Source organism: Ipomoea nil, unplaced genomic scaffold (assembly GCF_001879475.1).
Source record: "Ipomoea nil cultivar Tokyo-kokei standard unplaced genomic scaffold, Asagao_1.1 scaffold0804, whole genome shotgun sequence".
NCBI lineage: Eukaryota > Viridiplantae > Streptophyta > Magnoliopsida > Solanales > Convolvulaceae > Ipomoea > Ipomoea nil.
In genome coordinates, this window is record NW_017617232.1 from 562,955 (window position 1) to 582,549 (window position 19,595).

General features: G+C 35.5%; 2 protein-coding genes, 1 long non-coding RNA gene and 2 other non-coding genes across 6 annotated transcripts; 2 read left to right on the top strand and 3 right to left on the bottom strand.

The window, feature by feature from the left end:
• The first annotated feature begins 313 nt into the window (after nt 1-313).
• On the top strand, nt 314-395 carry TRNAS-AGA. The gene has a single exon. It is a non-coding gene; the product is annotated as a tRNA-Ser (tRNA).
• A 721-nt stretch (nt 396-1,116) lies between these two features.
• Nucleotides 1,117-1,791, bottom strand: LOC109177248. Its single transcript, XM_019326564.1, has one exon. The coding sequence runs from the start codon at nt 1,789-1,791 to the stop codon at nt 1,117-1,119; it is 675 nt and encodes a 224-aa protein (XP_019182109.1).
• Nucleotides 1,792-11,761: 9,970 nt separating this feature from the next.
• LOC109177317 lies at nt 11,762-18,616 on the bottom strand. Its single transcript, XR_002053564.1, has 3 exons — nt 18,605-18,616; nt 12,384-12,385; nt 11,762-11,826 (listed from the first exon to the last, which is right to left on the bottom strand). It is a non-coding gene; the product is annotated as an uncharacterized LOC109177317 (long non-coding RNA).
• TRNAS-AGA lies at nt 13,024-13,105 on the top strand. The gene has a single exon. It is a non-coding gene; the product is annotated as a tRNA-Ser (tRNA).
• LOC109177314 (50S ribosomal protein L18-like) lies at nt 15,525-17,993 on the bottom strand. Of its 2 annotated transcripts, none has more exons than XM_019326628.1 (2): nt 17,808-17,993; nt 15,525-16,111 (listed from the first exon to the last, which is right to left on the bottom strand). In XM_019326628.1, the coding sequence occupies exon 2, from the start codon at nt 16,107-16,109 to the stop codon at nt 15,753-15,755; it is 357 nt and encodes a 118-aa protein (XP_019182173.1). In that variant the 5' UTR covers nt 16,110-16,111; nt 17,808-17,993; the 3' UTR covers nt 15,525-15,752. The 2 variants fall into 2 exon arrangements, with proteins under 2 accessions (XP_019182173.1, XP_019182174.1); XM_019326629.1 differs by lacking the exon at nt 17,808-17,993 and adding an exon at nt 17,308-17,444.
• Nucleotides 18,617-19,595: the final 979 nt, after the last annotated feature.

Sequence of the window (19,595 nt, forward strand, 5' to 3'; positions counted from 1 at the left end):
TTGTCAGTTTTTGTTTCAGCAATCCCGGAATTATTCGCTTTGAACGATAGCACATTGGAGGATCATACCAATTAATAAATCCACATCCCACATGCCTCTTGTGATTGCATTTTAAGTTTAAAATCACCGTGTGCTAAAAAATATGTTGTGTTCATGAACGAACCTTATATGAAAGATTATAAGGAGGAAAGTATACCATAAAATAGTTAAAAGTTACCAACTTAAAGGGGTTGATGCGAATTGCTAATGTTCTTATCCGTGGTAATTTACGATATTGTTTATAATGATTTGTTTTTTGAGATAACATCAGCTTGTGGACGTGCCGGAGTGGTTATCGGGCATGACTAGAAATCATGTGGGCTCTGCCCGCGCAGGTTCGAATCCTGCCGTCCACGTACTTTTCTTTTCTTTCGCTCAGAGTCAGAGGTCTGTGTATTAGCCCGCCAAGAACAAAACGAAATGAATAAAGCATTAGCCATGTAATCTGCAACGACTGTGATATAAACTAAATATGTTCATTTTTTACCATTAAGGGATCAAATTTCTACTTTTAAAATAATTAAATGGCTAAAACTACAATTTTCTCTTATATAAATGAAGATATAAAATATATTTGACATTAAATATCAAATTATTTTATCACCACCACGCCTCCAAATTTGGCGTATGTATTATAACTCATCAAATTTATGGACTCAATGATTATTTCATGAACAAAAACAATCGATGTCAACCGATACCTCCAACCAGGGGCGGATCAAGAAAATTATGTGAGTGAGGGAGTACTTAAAATGACTTTAGAATTGTTAATGCCAAAATATCAGACACCTATAATATGGTTCAAATACATTATAAATTATAATAAAGTGTTTATATGATAGACTACATTATAGTTAGGGGCGGAGCTAAAACTATACTTGGGTAGGGTGAAATTTTAAGACACTTTGAAATGGTATAAAAATATTTATATCAAAATATTAAACATAATCGATTAGATAAAATAGGTTGAATAGAAAAGAAATTATATTCATAAATACTTTAATAATATTAAACATAATAGAAAAGAAATTATATTCATAAATACTTTTTTTTTTGAAAACAACCGTAACGATTGTATTAATTAATCATCGAAGCAATAGAGTCAGGATGGATAGCATCCCAATACATAGAGTTGTCCTGAGTAAAAGCTAACGAAGCTAAAGTATGCACATGTAAATTAATCTGTTTAGAAATAAAACTGATAGAACAATAAATAAACGAAGCTATAGATAGCCTGCAATGGTCTATCACGACTCCAGCATAGGATAGTATAGCTGACGAGGTGTGGTGCAAAATGCTCCGCAATTCTGAACAATCAGTGAGAAGCTCTACCGTCATGACATTCTTCCCCCTTAACCAGGACAATGCTTCCTTACAAGCTGCGGCCTCTGCCATAAGAGGTGAAAAACAAACCGGCAACTTGCCATTTATTGCCGCGATAAACATTCCGTCGGCAGCTAGAAGGACTGCTCCGTACGTAGCTTCGCCGGTCGAAGGCCTGAAGCCGGCGTCGATGTAGCAACGAGGCCGTGTATGCGGTGACGTGGGCGGTGCTGCCGATTGCTCTCGGCTGGGGCAGCTCGGGTGGCTCTGGCCGAAAGCATGCATGGCTGCCACGGCTTGTCTCCGGACGGTGGTTGGGTGCAAGAGAGATCCTTCCCATACCGCCGTATTCCAGGTCTTCCATAGATGATAAAGTACGGCCAACATCAAACAAATCTGCTCATCCGTTAAAACTGCCAACACAGCCATAATCCATGAGGGAAAAGAATCCGTTACAATATTCATAATGGGTAAGCATGTAACATCCCATACAAGCCTAGAATAATTGCAAAGAACTAATGCATGCATAATATTTTCATGAGCCAAACCACACATCTTGCATGTTGGTTCTACTTTTACCCTCTTTATAATCAGATTATTCGTAGTAGGGAGGATATCACAAATTGCCATCCACAAAAAAGTTTTCTACTTGGCTGGAACCCTTAATTTCCAAATAGTTGCCCATTTGTCAAAAAGCACCTGGGGCACATACATAATCACCAACCAGCTTCATATAGGCATTCTTTACTGAATATATTCCTCTAGGGCCGCCCAACCAATACCATGAGTCCTCATAATCTGGGCTTACAGGGATCTTCAATATTCTGCTCACATCTTCTGGGATAAATAAATCAGATAGGATATGTGGATCCCAATTATTAGTTTGCTGATCAATCATACCAGCAACGGGAGCATCTCTTAGCTGTATATGCATTTCTGTCTGAACCAAAGGGTTGGGATCATCAGGTAACCAGGGGTGTCCCCATATCAAAGTCGTTCTACCATTACCCACTCTTCGTCTTATACCAGCTACAACAGTGTCATGTGCTGCCATAATACTTCTCCAGCAATAACTCGGGCAATTTTCTATGGTTACATCCACAAAAGAGGTATTAGGATAATATCGTGCCTTATAAACCTTTGCGACCAGAGTGTTGGGGTTAGTTAGGAATCGCCAGCCCTGCTTCCCTAACATTGCCAAATTAAAATTCCGCAGATCTTTAAAACCCAAACCACCATAATTCTTGGGAACACGTAGCTTATCCCAAGCTTTCCAGTGGATTTTCCTCTCTGTTCCACTTCCCCACCAGTACCTATTCATGGTCCTCTCAATAGATAAGGTGAAAGAGTCTGGCAATAGAAAAATGCCCATTGTAAAAGTTGGCATTGCTTGCGCCACACTTTTTAACAAGACCTCTTTACCAGCCTGAGATAGCAGCTTTTTATTCCATGACCCTATCCTTTGCCTGATCTTATCCTTCACATAAGCAAAAACTGCCCTCTTATTCCTTCCCACAAACGAGGGAAGACCAAGATGTTTTCCAAAATTCGGGGCTTGGTCAACCTGTAAGCAATCCGCTACTGCCAATCTCTCCGCCTCCTGAGTGTTTCTGCTGATATTAGATTTATGAAAATTTACCATTTGACAAGACAAGTTCTCATAGCCTTTCAGACATTGCTTTATCACAGTGGCCTCCTGAACATTTGCCCTGAAAAACAGTAGACTGTCATCCGCAAAAAACAGATGCGAGATTGGGGGTGCTCCTCTAGCCACCCTGCATCCGTGTATAGATCCCGCCATCTATGCCTTTTGTAACAATAAAGATAGACCCTCTGCACAAATAATAAACAAATAAGGGGAGAGGGGATCCCCTTGTCTGAGACCCCGAGTGGGTGCTACTCGGCCTCCTATTGCCCCATTCACAAGAATATTGTACTCAACAGTTGTCACACAGAGCATAATCAATTTAATCCATCATTCATCAAACCCCATTACCATCAACATCTTCTGTAAAAACTGCCACTCCATTCTGTCATAGGCCTTTGCCATATCCAATTTAAAAGCCCCCCAACCTGTGGCCCCACATTGCTTCCTATTCAAGAAATGGCCAACCTCTGCAGCAACAAGGATATTATCCGTGATCAGCTTACCCGGAATAAAAGCACTCTGAGACTCTGAGATCAAGTCCCCCATGAGTGGTTTCATCATGTTAGTGATCATTTTAGCCATAATTCGGTATAACACATTCCCAGAGCTATTGGCCTCATGTCAGCTACCGTTTCAGGCACAGCTTTCTTCGGGATTAAAACAACATTTGTATCATTTAACCCATCCGGGAAAGTGGAATTATTCAAGCAATTCACCACAAAATGAGACACATCACTTCCAACCACATCCCAGAAGTGCTGATAGAAGCGCGGATTCATTCCATCCAGCACCAGTGCTTTGTCAGGGTACATAGAAAACAGAGCAGTTTTGATCTCCTCAGGCACAAAAAGGCGCAATAATTCATTGTTTTGTTCATGGGATACTCGAGAGGCAAAATCATCAAATAAGGGGTCCACACATTCAGAAACACCAGAGGCAAAAATAGTTTTAAAATAATCTAAAACTACCCGGTTCATAGCCTCACCTTCCACCCATATCCCTGCATCATTCATAATCCTAGAAACATAATTCTTTTTCTTTCGGGCAGAGGCATACCTGTGATAGAACCGCGTGTTGGCATCTGCACCACGTAGCCAATGTTGCTTGGCACGCTGTATCCAGAACACATCCTCCTGGGCCTCTAGTTGGCTCAACTGGCTCTCCACCTGTTGGAATTCGGCTAAAGCAGCAGAATCCCTTCGGTTCCTGATTTCCTCTTGCCTCCTCCGAAGGCGTTTTATTCTGTCACCAAACTTATGGAAGTGGTCACCCCCCCATCTCATCAAATGGCTCCCACACTGCTGCTGACAATCCAGCAACCCCTGAGCCCTCCCACCCTGCCAGACCATCTCAAACTTAAAGGTTCTCGACCTCCCAACCCTCTGTATGCATGCATCAATGTTAAGGAATAGGGCCGAGTGATCCGACTTGCGCATTATAATATTTTCAACCACAATACCACCATTCATTTCGCACCAACTAGTCGTGGCCAGGACTTTGTCAAGACGCTCCTCCAACCATCCCTCCGTCCCCTTACTCTTTTCCCAGGTATATTGATGGCCCCTCATTGGTAACTGTAACAAACCACACATGTCCAAGGTCTCCCCAAAGCCGCGTAGGAGACTACTCGGATGCGGATTACCCCCCCTCTTCTCATGCTGATAAAGTAGGTCGTTGAAATCCCCCACCACTACCCATGGGAGGACCGATCTACCACTCAAAGACCGCAACAGATCCCACGACTCCCTTCTTCTATGTCGCTCTGAAAAACCATAGTAGCCCGTCATTCGCCACACTAGCCCATTCGTGTGACTCACCTCCACATCAACATAATTTTTTGAATAACTTAGCAAACCTGCCGTGTTATTCTTTTTCCAAAACAGAGATATCCCACCACTACGCCCCGTACTATCAACGTAAAACAAACCCTCAAAACCAAGACAGACTCGGAGACGTTCCGCATGCACACGTCCCACCATTGTTTCCACTAAAAACACAAATTCCGGCTTCTTACGGTACACTAGGTCCTCAATTTCTCGAACTGTTCGTGGATTGCCCAAGCCACGACAGTTCCAGCTTATGATACTCATAATGATGGGCGGGTCTGGGAGCCAGAACCCGCCGTAAACAAGTTTTTTGGAACCTTGGTCATTGTAACATCCAACCCTCGACCTTCCGACCTCCCACCACTCATGAGATCCTCCCTACGCCTCTTCGCAACCCCCACCACCAGGCCCTCGGCTTCCTCCCCACCACCACTCCCCTCGGCTGCCATACTCATAGCTAGAACTTCGCCGGAACCCCTTTCCCCGGTCACCTCCCTCGGCTGCCTCTCCGGCGGCAATATCCAACTTTCACCCACCGCCCTAGGCTCACGCCGAAACCCTGCACGCATATCCCCCGAATACGGATAGTCCTCAACTGCCAATGGTGAATCACGTGCATGCAAGCAAAATTTATAGAGATGTCCTAGCTTGCCGCAAAAGAAACAAAAATTGTGTAGGCGTGGTTTTGTCTCGCTTCATAAACCTCATCCTCCGGCGCAGGGGTTGTCAACCGGAATTGCCACTCTTATACGATAAAACTCCTTCCACGGGGCCCCCACAAACCTATTATCCACTTTAATGAACGATCCCATAGTGTTCCCAATCTGCTCTAATATTTTATCTGACGTGTAACCCATCGGCAAAGCATGCACTTGTATCCACATATCAAGCGTGTCCAACCGTACATCATCTGGCAGAACCCCATCCACAAGCGGCCGACACACCAGCGTGGCATTCTCATACGCCCACGAACCCTCCTCCATCACACGCTCCATGTCTGTTTTATGGTGGAAAACGAACATGAACAGCCGGGGTTGTATCTCCGTAACTTGCATGCCCTTGACCGGCTGCCAAACTGATGCCAAGACCTGGCTCATGAACTCTATCTTCACCAATTTCCTCGTCAGAAATCGGCCAACTAGGCGACATGTCTGTTCACCCTCGGCCGCCTCTGCTACTGTATCGTCCGGCGCCGGTTCGAAGGTAAACACATTTTCTTCTAAAGCCATATCGCCCCAGCGCTCTATTTTGGCCGCAACCTCCTCGTTTGCCTGCATCGTCGACATCAGAATAGTCGAGCTTCGTCCAGAAAACCAATCGGAAACCGCCCTGTCGCGTAGAGACCGGTGATCTGCCGTAGAGAAAACCTAGAGATGGTAGGGAAACCCTAGAAAAACCTAGAGAGAGAATTTATTGACATAAGTAGAAAATAATATATTTTTATTAGAAAGAGATATTTTTTTAGGAATTGGGCGATCATAAATACTTTAATAATATTAAACACAATCAATTAGATAAAATAGTTTGAATAGAATAGAAATTATATTCATAAATACTTTAGTTTTAATTAACTAACTATTATAAGTGGGTTGTGAACCCATGCCATTTCATTTCATAATCAAGGTTCAACCAACTAAACTGCTAAATTCATTAATGATTGGTACATATAAATATACTAGTATTTCTTATGCGCGATGCGCAAAAAATAGGTGCCCAATATTAATATTTTATATTAAAATTTTAAATTTATTTAGATTTTAGATATTTAAATTATTGTAAATAATAATAATAATAATAATAATAATAATAATAATAATAATAATAATAATAATGTAAAACATTCGTATAATTTTAATATTTATATTTTAAGAAATAACTAACATATAACCCCAATATATAATGTGTATATTATTATTATTATTATTATTATTATTATTATTATTATTATTATTATTATTATTATTATTATTATTATTATTGAAAATAAGAAAATATATGGTGGATGCATGTGCATGGTAGCAATAGTGGAAAAGATAACAGAAGTTGTAACGGTAGGGGTATGTTTGTCCAAAATATTGTATAGTAAAACTAACATTTATAGCATAATGTATTATAAAACTTAAAGGAAAAAACGGACATAAATGAAGGGTATAACCTTCATAAACACTTATTATATTTTTAGATATTAAGCGGTTGGGGAGGGGTGAGTGGGGGCAGCTGCCCCCACTGCTCCTATTGTGGCTCCGCACTGTCTTCAACCTTACACGGTGATGAGTAGGAACTTTTAATAGTTGTATAAGAAAATTCTATCTTTGTGGCTGTAATACTTCCATCTTTGTGGTGTATTGAACTTAAGTTTGAGTCTCTTGAGTTCCTTGTTGGTCGATGATTCCTTTTTCCTTGTTTTGCTTAGCTTCCGCAACTAAAAATGATTTTTAATCAAATAAATTCCTTTTTATCAAGTATTTTGGTTTTAGAAAATGGGGGTGTTACAAGTTGGTATCAGAGCCGTACGAACCTTTGTGAGCCTAGGTTATGCCAATGACCCACAAAGCCTAGATTTATGAGACCTTAGGTGACGCGTACACGGGTTGCTTCTCACAACAAGTGCACAGGCCTGGCCCTGGGCAAGTGCAGGCCGGGCCCTTGCCCAGGGCCCATGCTAGGAAGGGGCCCACCACCCCCATTACTTCTTATATATACCATAGCATTTCGTATAATTATATAACATGCATTAATATCATAGATTTCTGTGTTAGCTTAGTTGGTAGGACTTTTCATTTTCTGTGCACATGGTCAAGGGGTCGAATCCCCTTTATGTCTTTTCCATAAAATTTTCCCTATGTACTATTTAATACATAAATTTAGGGATATTATTAAAATATGTTTTTAGTTGGTTGAGTTGGTAAGACTTGTAGTTTGAAATTTTGTATGCTCATGGTCAAGGGATCAAATATCATCATATGTATTTTTACCTAAAATCTTCCCTCCCTACTCTTTAGTAGATGAATTTAGGATATTATTATATTAAAATTGTAACTTACTAAATTAATTTCTATTTCTAATTTGTATTTTTTTAATTTAATTTATAATTTTGTGATTTTTTTTTACCTTTCTATAATTATAGTGAGATTTATAATATAGATTGATTTGTGATTCATATCAAATTTTGAAACTATTTCTATTCGACTAATTTACTACTTATATTTAGAATATGTGTTATTTTGTGAACTTTATAATGAGTTATGTATATGTAATATATTTTGTGATTTAGTTATGAAAAATATTTTAAAATATAATTTTGATTTTTTTTTATATAAATTATCTAGTCAATGTAGTTTAAAAGTTCTATTGTTTGTCATCATATTCAAATTAATCTAGAAAACTTTGAAAGTGATATAACTAAAAAAATATATAAATATGATATTAATATAGAAGATGTGTGATTTAGTACGTGTTTTTTATTCAAACTATTTTATCCAATTAGTTATGTTTCATATTTGAGTGTTTTGATTTATTGTTCCTAATAATTAAGATTTTATGCTATGCTATTTGTTGTAAGTTTTGTTTTATAAATTGGAATTAATAATTACTTTATTATTTATTATAATAATAATGTGATTCTTTATAAGCTATATTTGGTTTTAAATTATTTATTCATTTTATAAACTATATAATTCTTTATTTATGAAAGCAATGATGCGGTTATTGATTATTTTAGATTCACGAATGCATCTATAATTATTTTCATGTGTATGTAAAATTGTTAAAAACTTGTGAATCTTATTTAAGTTATTGGACATTACTATTTTTTCCTTATTTAATTTAAATTTTAGTTATAAAAAATATATTAATGGAAAAATGGCACTTTTTCCCCCTGAGTTATATACTTATAGCACTTTTCCCCCCTCAATTATTCAAGTGGCTGTTTTTCCCCCTAAAATGTTAAATGGACATATTTACCCTTAAAATAAATATTTTATTTATTTTTCTTCTCCAACAAATTATGACCATAATTTGGTTCAAACCAAATAAACACTATAGCAACCAAACCGAAATATTCCAATTACAATTTAGAATCGAAACTCGATATTTAGAGTTTATTAAAATTCCGGAACGGACGATTCATGTTCTGAACTGAAAAAATAAAATACATTTATTGTTGAATTTAGACTATTTTTAAAATAAAAATAAAATTTTAAAATAAAAACGGTTCAAAATCGCGAATCGGGTCTGGAACCGCCGGTTCACGGTTCAGGATCCAATTTTTTTGATTCATAATTTTAATAAATTGAAATCCAAATATTGGGTTCTAGATCTGAATCATAACCGAAAACTTTTAATTCGATTGCTATAGTGTCCGATTCAGTTCGAACCGAATCGTGGTCATCCCTACGTATACGCAATAATTTGTTGGAGAAATATAATAAATAAAATGTTTATTTTAAGGGTGTAAATGTCAATTTAATATATTAGGGGAAAAACCACCACTTTTAGAATAATTGAAGGGGCTAATGTGCTTACCTAAATAATTGAGGGGAAAAAAGTGCTATAAGTATATAACTTAGGGGGAAAAAGTGCCATTTTCCCTATATTAATTTAATATAGGGCCCATTTTTGTTGCTATGCCCTGGGCCTATAGAATGATAGGACCGGCCCTGCAAGTGCACATCCAAGGAATCACTCCAGAACCTTTCGTGTCTTATAAAGGATCTTACCTTGTAGACTCTTGGATTTTGAGATCCCAAACTCTACAATTGCCTCACTAAACTAACCAATGATCTTCTCAACCCTTGATGATTAAGCAAGGCTAAGAACTAGACTTAGCAGGAATCTAGCACTTGAGATAAGACATAAAAACGAACTTAGCTATTCAATATTAGTAGTTTTTTTTTTTTTTCTTGGGATTTTTTTTGGGTATGTGTATGAATGTAAAGAACAAGATAGTGGATTATGCCTTCTCGGCTTGTAAACTAGCTTCTCATTAGCTTACTTAGATTGAATGCTTCTTACAAACAACCTAAACACTCAATGCAATTCTCATGCAAAAAAAAAGAGAGAAAATCTCATTTCATTCCAAATATTACAAACTGTTGAACCGTTGGGTTATGGGGTATTTATAGGGAAAAATCAGGAATTTAAATGTATAAAATATTCTAGGCCAACATGGTAGTTTTTTGTTGCCTTTTTTTTAAAAAAAAAAAAAAAATTCTTTAAATGTACTTTTTGTAGGATAAAAAGTCGATAAAATAAAATAAGTAACGGAATTAAAATTTTGGAGAAAATAATCCCAAAAGAAAATTCAAGTCATGTGTACCGTACCACATACTCTCCTTAAAATTGATCCGTTATGTGTTTGATCGAGCTAGTTATTATTTAAACTTCATTGGATACTTTGGTTAAAATGTGTTTGATAATTGAGCTGATTAAACAATAAAATTTTTGGCCCAACTCGGCGTAGAGTAAAAAACATTTAAAAAGCATTTAATTTTTCTCTTCAATTTCCTTAGTTTAGACTTGTTTCATTTATCAATAGTCTATTAAAATATAGATTGGGTTAAACCAGACCAAACAATAACAATCTTAACTTGACCCACCAAAAAAAAAAAAAAAACTAATTTTTGCTCTTCAATTTCTTTCATTCAAAGTTATTGCATTTATCTATACATGATTAAGTATGGGAAATTATTGGGATGGTCCACAGTGGACCACGGTTCAAAATGATGTTTTTTTGATGTATTTTACGCTGCGCACGTGTTAGAATAATGAACATTTTGGAGTTAGATAATATATTTTATGAGTTAGAATCATGTACTTTGTTTTAGAATAATGTACTTTATATGTGTTATAATAACAAAATTTCTGTCTTCTCTATGAGTTAAATAATGTACTTTATGTATATAAATAATGTATTTTATTACAATAAAAATCTTTGTCCAACCAAGCCCACATCCCAAAAAATAATTTTTTCCTTCAATTTCTTTGGTTCAGAACTATTATATTTATCAATTTATGCATTTATTTGAAAATGACATTTTTTTTCCCTCTGAGTTGTTTACTTATAGCATATTCTTCCCATGTTTTGTTTATGTAACCACTTTATCCCCCTCAATTGTTTTTAAAGTGGCTATTTCTTCCTCTCTTTGTTAAATAAATGTTTGGGCGGTTAAAAATGAGGGTAAAAAATGATATTTTACTTAATAATAATAATAATAATAATAATAATAATAATAATAATAATAATAATAATAATAAGTGAATATCATTTTTACACTCATTTTTAACGGTCCAAACATTTATTTAACGGAGAGGAAAAAAATAGCCACTTTAGAAACAATTGATGTAGATAAAGTGGTTACATAAACAATACAGGGGGAAAATGTGCTATAAGTAAACAATTCAGAAGAAAAAAGTGCCATTTTCCTTAAGTTAAATGTTAAAAAAACGAATCTAAAAAAAAAAAGTTAATTCCATTTTTGGTCCTACTGTTATAGGGGTCATTCCAATTTTAGTCCATCATAATTATTTTTGTCACATTGTGTCCACTATTTTTAAAAGTGTTTCAATTTTAGTCCACGAAAAATATTAAAATGGACTAAAATTGGAACACTTTTAATAATAGTGGACGCAATGTGACAAAAATAATTATGGTGGACTAATATTAGAAAAGCCCCTATAACAATAGGGCCAAAAATGGAATACACTCAAAAAAAATACATTTGTTTTTTACTTTTAGTAAAATAGAAAAAGAACGTTTTCTAAATTTAATGCAAACACTAAAAAATGAAAATTCTTTTTGAAACATAAATTATTTTTTGAAAATTAATTTTTAGAAAACATTTCCTGTATTTGATAGTATGCAAGACTTCTCAAACAGAGTCAGTGTTGGATAGCCAGATCATTAACAACATCAAAGAAGCTTCAGAAAAAAAATAAAGAAAAATGGTTAAAAATTTAGTAGTAGTAAGGCGTCGGTACGGAGTTGCGTCACTTCAGTCGTAGTCTTAGACCCCTTCTCTCATTGAGAACCCATACCGTTACCAACCTGCTATTAAGGATATGACAGAAAGAAATAATAGAAAAAGAGCAGACAAGGGCTTTCGACAAAAAGGTTCAGGTCTTTTTTTAGTCTATTCCTCTCTAAGCTGCTTCAATTGCAAGTGGTGGTTGACTCTTGATTCAATTCATGTGCACATCACATCTGCCCGATCAGTCAATGATGAGAAGGCTTCTGCCGACCCCAAAGTAGTTGATGACGAGTGTCTCCGTCATCCGTTCCGCTATTGAGGCTGCCAAACTTCTGCTGAAAATAGACTTGACTTCTACTTCTTGGAAGAAAAAAAGTTTCTTGATATTTTGCATCTCGAATTGTATTCCCGCGAAAGGCCCTTAAGATGGAAACTGCTTCTAATGCTGGGCAATCTTGTTACTTTCATGAAGGCAGATAGGGAATAGGATGCTACTTCTATGCTCATTCCGATCTTCCTCTTCCGTTCGCGAGTAAAATACCCCGCTCCTTGCTTGAATAAATGCAACAACTAGAAGACGCCTCCAACTACTTAGGAGAACCCACTCTTCTTCGGTTTCAGAATCGGGGGATGAGGGCTGCCTATTTCCTTAAGTCAAAAAGTCAAGCGGGTCGGCGACTTCCACTTATCGATCCGGCCCCAGAAAAGTGACCGGCCAAGGCCCACCAACTAGTGGAACATGGACCCCCCCCCCCCCCTACTGAAAGAAGAAGAGTTTCAGTTTCTACTTCGAGAGTACCCGGAAGAATGCTAGTAAGAAGGAGGCTAGTTTGCTAGGTTGTAGATCTTCTCCCTTATTCTAGTAGAGAGGAATCCCCTCAATAAAAATGTTTCAATCTTGTAGCACAATTTACGATTCAAATTTCTTTTAGCATTGCTAGGAAAGTTGTTTCTATGTCTGACTGTAAAGAATGTTTTACCATTCTATCGATCTTTATTGTAACTGTTTCAACTTATGATTAATGAATTAGCTCTTTATTTAAAAAAAAAAAAATATTTCCTGTACCGTATATGTATGAAATATTATAAGGAGGAAAGTATACTATAAAATAATTAAAAGTTACCAACTTAAAGGGGTTGATGCGAATTGCTAATGTTCTTATCCGTGGTAATTTACGATATTGTTTATAATGATTTTGTTTTGAGATAGCATCAGCTCGTGGACGTGCCGGAGTGGTTATCGGGCATGACTAGAAATCATGTGGGCTTTGCCCGCGCAGGTTCGAATCCTGCCGTCCACGCACGTTTCCTTTTCCTTTGCTCAGAGGTCTGCACTTTAATGTTGGCCTTGTAATTAAAGTATACATAATTCATACTCACAATTACTAGATACTAGATACTAGATATTCAGACGTTATGCCGTGGAACCGTGTTCACCATTCATGGTGAACATGGTTCCAACGGTGTTAGTGCACCGTTATCTTTCTTTCTTTTTTTTTTTTTTTTTTTTTTTTTTTTTTTTTAAATTAATTACGTGACTGCCTACACATTCACTTTGGAACCATGCCTACACATTCACTTTGGAACCATGAGATTATGAATTTTCTGTTATAAGATTATGAATTTTCTGTTATGAGATTATGAATTTTCAGTTATGAGATTATGAATTTTCTGTTATGCGATTATGAATTTTCTGTTATGCGATTATGAATTTTCTGTTATGAGATTATGAATTTTCATTACATTCATAATTTCGGACATTCATAAATTATGAATTCATGCATGCACATTCACTTTGGAACCATGCCTACATATTCCCCTCCGAAATCACGGACATTCATAAATTATGAATCCATGCCTGCACATTCACTTTGGAACCATAAGATTATGAATTTTCTGTTATGAGATTATGAATTTTCTGTTATGAGATTATGAATTTTCAGTTGTGAGATTATGAATTTTCTGTTATGCGATTATGAATTTTCTGTTATGCGATTATGAATTTTCTGTTATGCGATTATGAATTTTCATAAAATTCATAATCTCATAACAGAAAATTCATAATTTGATCAGTAACGCGCCGTTAACTTCACATCCGCGATTTTTTTTTTTTTTTTGCCTAAAAACGACGTCGTTTTGACCTGTGTTCACCATTCTCGGTGAGCACGATTCCACGGCATAATTTGCGCTAGATATTGAGGTCAGCAACTCTGCATGTTGCTTAATATGTTGGCCTTATAATTAAAAAATATATATTTATAACTAATGAGATAATTAAAATAACAATAGAGTAGTGTTCACAAATAAAAATAGAAAAGTGCATTTTTGGTTCTTGAGATATAAGTCATCACAAAATTAAACCATAACAATCCGTTTGGCAAATAAATTCCTTCGTTTGGGTGTAGGGAATTGAAATTCAATTCCCTAATTTTTATAGAATTAGAATCACATTATGCTTCTATGATATTTTTTTAGATGTAAACATTTAAAAATGTTAACATTTTATTATGTTTAACTAAGTTGTGTACTTTTGTTTTTTCAGAAGTTTATTTTGGATATGAGCTTATGAAGTTTGATGTTGAATGGTTAAGTTGGGAGCTATTAAATACGTTCTAGTCACTACTACAAAAATCACGTACAACGTCGGGGAAATAAAAAGACATATAACGTCGATTCCGTTAGAAAACCGACGTTATATGTCTTCAAAAATAAATTAAAAAATTATGAAATATACGTCATCGGTTTGCCTTATAATCGACGTCGTAACACATTTATTAAAAAAAAAGAAGAAATAAATATACTATACCGTAAATGAACCGACGTCGTATAGTTAAACTAATTTCTTTTTTAATATCCAAAGTAAATGAACCGACGCGGTCGGCTATGATACAAGTTTATATCCAAAGTTTTCAAATAACAACTACATTGCATTATAGTTTTGATACAAATTATTTGTTATTTTTTTGAAATAAAATTTACTTGTTATTTAAGATTGATGATGGAAACTTGCGAGTTTGGTCCCTGAGTTATGACCGTATCCATTTTTAGTCCCTCAGTTATGAGCGAAGTAGCGCATTTGGTCCCGGACCGTTAAATTTGACTGAAAAATTAAAAAATATTTAAAATTTTAGGAGTAAGTAAGAAATTCATATTTTATTCACTTTCTTATATTGAAACCACTTTTGCTTCCTAGCATTTCAAGATGACTCAATAGTTCAGCAGAGAGAGCTACCCACTTTGGACATAATTCCCACACTGATGCCGCCGAGGTTGTCTTCTTTGGACATATATATATCACCTTTGTCTTCTTAAAACTAGAGTAATGAATGATGACCTAAGAGTCAGTTATGAAAATTCTTAAAACTTTTGTAACTTCTAAAAACGATTATTGACTAAACTACTTCATATTAAAACTTTTTACATGCTAAAAATCTCAAGTTATTCCGTTGATGGATTTCTCATAAAAGCAGCCTGAGAAATTTGACATCATTTTATATCTCAAAAGTTCTGGTTTGATTACCTTTGTTGCTTAGTAAATAAAATTGCCTAGTAAAGAAAATTGAAAATTGATAAGATAACGTGTTTCATACGTCTGAAGACAAAATAAAATATATATTTATGTTTAAATTGCTAATAGTTTGAATAACTTAATTGGTTGAACTCTATATATTTAAAAATGGCAGGAAAACATGAAGAATCTGCGCTAATGGCAGGAAAACATGATGAATCTGCGCTAACTTTTCAATGTTTGTTGTACCAATAAACTTGCATTAGTCCTTTGGTGCATAGCACCCTAAAAAATATTATATTTCCAGTTTCCCTTCCCCACAATGCATTTGAATCAAATAACCCAATTTTTTTTAGCATAAATTGTTCAAGAGAGACACCATGAAATAAACTGGGAATTATTCATCAGTCAGCAGCAAATAGTAGTATCAGAATCCAAATTCAAACCAATTCAATTCCTTCTCCCCTGATGGAATCAATCACAGCTTTGACCTTTCCATGATATCTCTGATCCTTTTTGAAGAAAACAGAAACAGCAGGAATGCCTTTGACCCGCAGTCGCTCCCCCAGCAGCTTGCCTATTTTTGCAGCAGCAGCAACATCCCGGGTGTTTTCTTTCGCTTCTATCATCCCCAACCTCAAACTCTTCTCTTGTGTGCTGGCAGCTGTGGCAACTGTTGCACTTGGTGTGTGGACTACTTGAGCATTCACATATTTGTTGGTGAAGTGCATCCTCAAGACATAAGGTTTGAGGAACTTTGTCACTCTTTCTGGTCTAACTGGTGGAGGAATAACCATTTCTGATTTACACGACACACAAAAAAAAAACATTAAATTCAGCTTGAGCATTTAACTATAATGAAGAAGACTTATAGTTCAGTCTGTATAGTTTTACTTGGTTTTCAATTTTGGGCTCAATATAGCATTAAGAACTAGAGTGAATTTCATACATCCAATTCTGATGTGCATAAAATGGTATGCAACATCAGAGTTCAGAAGGAACAGGAACATCATGTAAGACAACAATCCATTCAAATAGCAATCTCTAGGACGTAGTAAACTACAAAAAATGCATTAAAAATATGAAGAATTGAAGATCCTTTAGGAAGAGAATAAAGCATCACAAAGATCTATTCTTCCAAGAAGACAAAGTAAACATTTCAAGGTTTGGGAGTGGGGGTTGAAATAAAGCTTCAGTATTATGGCGAGTAAATTTCAGATTTGGTCCTAGAACTCTAGAAGCTTTAAGCTTAGTTTCGTTTTGGTCCAAGTCTCAATTTAGTAAATAATGATGAATAGTTTTGGTTTCAATTTGGACATCAGACAAATCTCTTTGGCCAAATTGGATATAATTCCATCAACATGGGACTTCCACATGCACATGGGCACGGATATTATAGGAATAATCACCAGAGGGAAATAATGGCTAATGCTTTATAAGCCAGTCCATAAACACTAATTTACTAATGTCTGGAATATACAAGACTGAATATAACCAGTTGATTCATATTAGTAGAATTCTCCATTACATATCCAACTAAACTTTAAGGTAAACTAGCAAAAGATATTAATCCCATATCTTAAGTTCATTTTAGGTCCCTCCCAAGTATCATCCGACAGAAGGGGTTCATGATTCCTACTATAAGGCTATAACCATTGACTTAGGAGTTAGGATTTTAGGTTTCATAGTACATAACATTTCAGCATCCTAAAATTTATGTCAATATTATCTGAAGCTAAGAAAGCCTTTTCTATTAGTAACATATCATCTTTTACCATTAATCATACATAATAAGTATATAAGACTCAAAGCAAAGAGAAAGTGATAGTTTATTTCTACGAAGTTTGGTTTGCATCACATTTCACCTGACTAGTGTTGTAAAACTCGCTCGGCCTAGGCACTACTAGGCGCCCCTAGGTCGAGTCGATTTTGGCTTTAGGCAGCCATTTACACACTAGTCCGACTAGGCGGTAAAACATTGATGCTTAGAGTCACCTGGGAACAACCATACGACTGCTTTCAATCATTGCCTCGACTATCACTAACCACCAACTGACTCGGAACTCGCAATTCACAAACACTCGTTGCTCGTTGCTCACCCCTTCGCCCTTCTCCTTTACTACCTACCTATTAATTTCTGAGATTTATTTCAGAAAGAGGAGGCCGGAGATCACTCAACAGTTAAATACACAACACATGAATTCATATTCTGTAAAATACATGTATATACATACAAGAGTGCATATTCTGTATATATATACAGACACAAAACCAGATTAATCAAATATTTAAGTCCTATATTTCTCCTAAAAAATGTTAGAATTAATTTTTTTTTAAAAATATTTTCTGTAATTTTGAATATGAAAAAAATACAATTTGATTTATAAATCTGAAAAAATGTATAAAACTGGAGATTACACTATAGCAAAATGGCTTATTTCATGAACCAATTTACACGTAAGAAAAAATATAGATAGAAAAGGGAGATTTTATACCTGCTAAGGGGAATAAATCGATTATCCGACAATGAAGTGAGTAGGAAAACTAACGCCGAGACTTTGAGTTGGAGATGCCGAGTGCGGAGAACCGGAGGAGCCGAGGGCGGAGGCCGGAGGCCGTGAGCCGGAGAAGGAAGTAAACGGAGAGTTTTAGGGAAAAGCTGCGCTTAATAATGGACTAGTATTCGACCCGCACGGATAAAATTTTAAAAATTTTATTTTTGTTAAATTCAACTTTAAAAAATGTGAAGTATACAATATATAATTTTTTTTATAGATATAATAAATAAGAAATATAAGACATTTATAAATGACTTACACATTTCATATATATATATAAAATATAATATAATGGGTTGGGTTTTGGGCTAAATTTTGATAATATGGATGCTGACTTTGATTTTGATCAATAGTTATGTTGTGCAACCGAATGTACCATGCGCATGGTGCATACACTGCAAAATAACGTCGTCTTGACTAAAAATGCGCGTCCCACTTAAAAAAAAAAAATTCAGGTTCGATTCTCGGCAATAGCATTATTGTGGATATATAGTTATGATTTTCTGGATATATAGTTATGAATTTGTGGATATATAGTTATGAATTTATGGATATTTAGTTCATTCATTGTAAATATTTACTTCATTCATTCACTGTGGATATATAGTTATGAATTTGTGGATATATAGTTATAAATTTATGGATATTTAGTTCATTCATTGTAGATATTTACTTCATTCATTCACTGTGGACATTTAGTTCATTTATTGTGGATTTTTACTTCATTCATTCACTGTGGATATATAGTTATGAATTTGTGGATATATAGTTATGAATTTATGGATATATAAAAATGCTATTGCCGGGAATCGAACCTGATTTCTTCTTTAAGTGGGACGCGCGTTTTTTAACTAAAACGACGTCGTTTTGCATCGAATGCACCATGCGCATGGTGCATTCGGTTGCACAGCATAATTTGCGGATTTTGATGGTAAAATAAATGGGCTGAATAATAGAGATTATTTTATGCAGTCATTATATCGTGCACCGCGATAAAAAACGACGTCGTTTCTTTTAGTAAAGAAACAGTCTGCCGTTACCGTTAACGGAGTCTGCATGTTTGATGTATTAAACACCAATTGACACTACAATACATCTAAACCGACACTGCATCATGTATTATTTTTACTAGTTTTTTACGCACATTGCGCGATTGGGATAATGCCCAATGTTTTTTTTTTTAAATAAGTACTTTAAAGTATATTAAGGCAAGATTATATTGAAATTGTTCATGCATAGATAATTGTTGGTTGAATTTGCGTATTTAAATAGGTAATTCTTCTCCCAAAGGTTGAGTCCCCTACCCCAAGGGCCCCCCACACTCTGACCCGACAGAGCATTGTAGGAAGTTGTAAATCACGGTGACTCAATGGTTCAGCAGACAGGACCAAATGCCGGTGCGAACAAGGAATCTGCCCACTTTGGACATAATTCCCGCCGAGGTTCAAACCTTGGTCTCTTCTCCCAAATACTGCCCACTAAACCATTGAGCTAAGCCCGTGCGGGTTAAATAGGTAATTCTAAGTTTACAAATGCAAGATAATATAGTCAAGATTGATTATAATTGTCAATAAAATAATTGTATAGGTATGGTTGAAACCAAATACGGGACATAAGGGAGAACAAATAAAAATTAGGGCATAAAATATTAAATATATACTAATATTGTTTGAGGAGATTTCGACATTAGGATTTGTGGTTAAGTTCTATTAAGACTTTAATATT

Excerpts from the sequence above, each read along its gene's own strand:
- LOC109177248 (XM_019326564.1), bottom strand. The coding sequence starts at position 1,791 with ATGGCTGTGTTGGCAGTTTTAACGGATGAGCAGATTTGTTTGATGTTG.
- LOC109177314 (XM_019326628.1), bottom strand. The coding sequence starts at position 16,109 with ATGGTTATTCCTCCACCAGTTAGACCAGAAAGAGTGACAAAGTTCCTC.